Source organism: Myotis brandtii, unplaced genomic scaffold, assembly GCF_000412655.1.
Source record: "Myotis brandtii unplaced genomic scaffold, ASM41265v1 scaffold2049, whole genome shotgun sequence".
Classification (NCBI taxonomy): Eukaryota; Metazoa; Chordata; class Mammalia; order Chiroptera; family Vespertilionidae; genus Myotis; species Myotis brandtii.
The window spans coordinates 50,056-51,393 of record NW_005357632.1 but is presented as its reverse complement, the minus strand read 5'-3'; the positions used below and the strand labels follow the sequence as shown (position 1 = coordinate 51,393).

General features: G+C 47.3%; 1 protein-coding gene across 1 annotated transcript in view; it reads left to right on the top strand.

The window, feature by feature from the left end:
• Positions 1-553: 553 nt before the first annotated feature.
• CSF2RA (colony stimulating factor 2 receptor, alpha, low-affinity (granulocyte-macrophage)) overlaps positions 554-1,338 on the top strand; it is a 13,772-nt gene continuing 12,987 nt past the window's right edge. Inside the window, exon 1 of the mRNA XM_014538907.1 lies at positions 554-682. Within this exon, the coding sequence (XP_014394393.1) occupies positions 609-682 (74 nt within the window). The 5' untranslated portion in view covers positions 554-608. The remainder of the gene's footprint in view (positions 683-1,338) is intronic.

The following is a 1,338-nucleotide window of genomic DNA, read 5'->3' as shown; positions in this document are numbered from 1 at the left end:
CATTTTAAAAAAATGACCACTTTGGCCAGTTTGGCTCAGTGGATAGAGCATCAGCCTGAGGACTGAAGGGTCCCGGGTTCGATTCTAGTTGAGAGCACATGCCCTGGTTGTGGGCTCGGTCCCCAGTGGGGGAAGTGCAGGAGGCAGCCGATCAATGATTCTCTCATCATTGATGTTTCTGTCTCTCCCTTTCTTACATATACATATACATATACATATATATATATATATTTTAATCAATGGAAAAAATATCCTCGGGTGAGGCTTAACCCCAACAAACCAAAAAAAAAAAAAATTTTTTTTTTCATAAGAAAATGTTAAAAAGTCCCAGATTTCATTTCCTTTGAATCTATGTTCCCAGAAGTGAAATGGCCAAACCATAGGCCAGTTCCATTTTGAAGATTTTGAGGAACAGCCTTGTTCTCTATGGTGACCACACAATTTCGCACTTTCATGAGCCGTTCACGAAGGTTCCCTTTTCTCCGCATCTTCACTGAAATACCTCACCTCTTCCTTTTTTTTAAAAAAAAATCGTTCCTTGTCTCTGCCCAGGTGGGCAGGGCACAGCAGCGCACAACGTCTCCTGCCTCATCTACAAGGCGGATTTCATGAACTGCACGTGGGCCCGGGGTCCGGCCGCCCCGGAAAACGTCCAGTACTTTCTGCACATCCGAGACCTACAGTAAGTGACATGCTTCCATTTTTCAGAGAAACATAGGGTTTTTTAAAATATATATTTTATTGATTTTTTACAGAGAGGAAGGGAGAGGGATAGAGAGTTAGAAACATCGATGAGAGAGAAACGTCGATCAGCTGCCTCCTGCACGCCCCCTACTGGGGATGTGCCCGCAACCCAGGTACGTGCCCTTGACCGGAATCGAACCCGGGACCCTTGATCCGCAGGCCAACGCTCTAGCCACTGAGCCACACCGGTCAGAGCCAGAAACATAGGTTTATTGCAATAGAGACACGCCGAGGAAAAAGGGCTGAAATCCATGTGTCGTCGTGGACATAAAACAATAGAGCATTTTAATAAAAATTAGTATTTTTTCTTAACATGAACTCACCAGACCCTGAATCGCTGCACCAGTGAGTAAGCGTCACGAGAATAAACCTGTTTTCCTCGTTCCCCGAAAGCAAAATATTTCCCGTTGAGCACACCAAGCAAGTCAGTCCAGGATGAAGGACGTTGGCCAGCTGGGGAGGGACCGCGGGAGGGCTCCAGGGCGTGTCCGGCCCGTCTCGCTCAGTCCTTAATTGGCGGGACATCAGCAGCAAGCTCACCTACCAGTCGGAGCGTCTGCCCCCTGGTGGTCAGTGCACGTCATAGCAACTGGT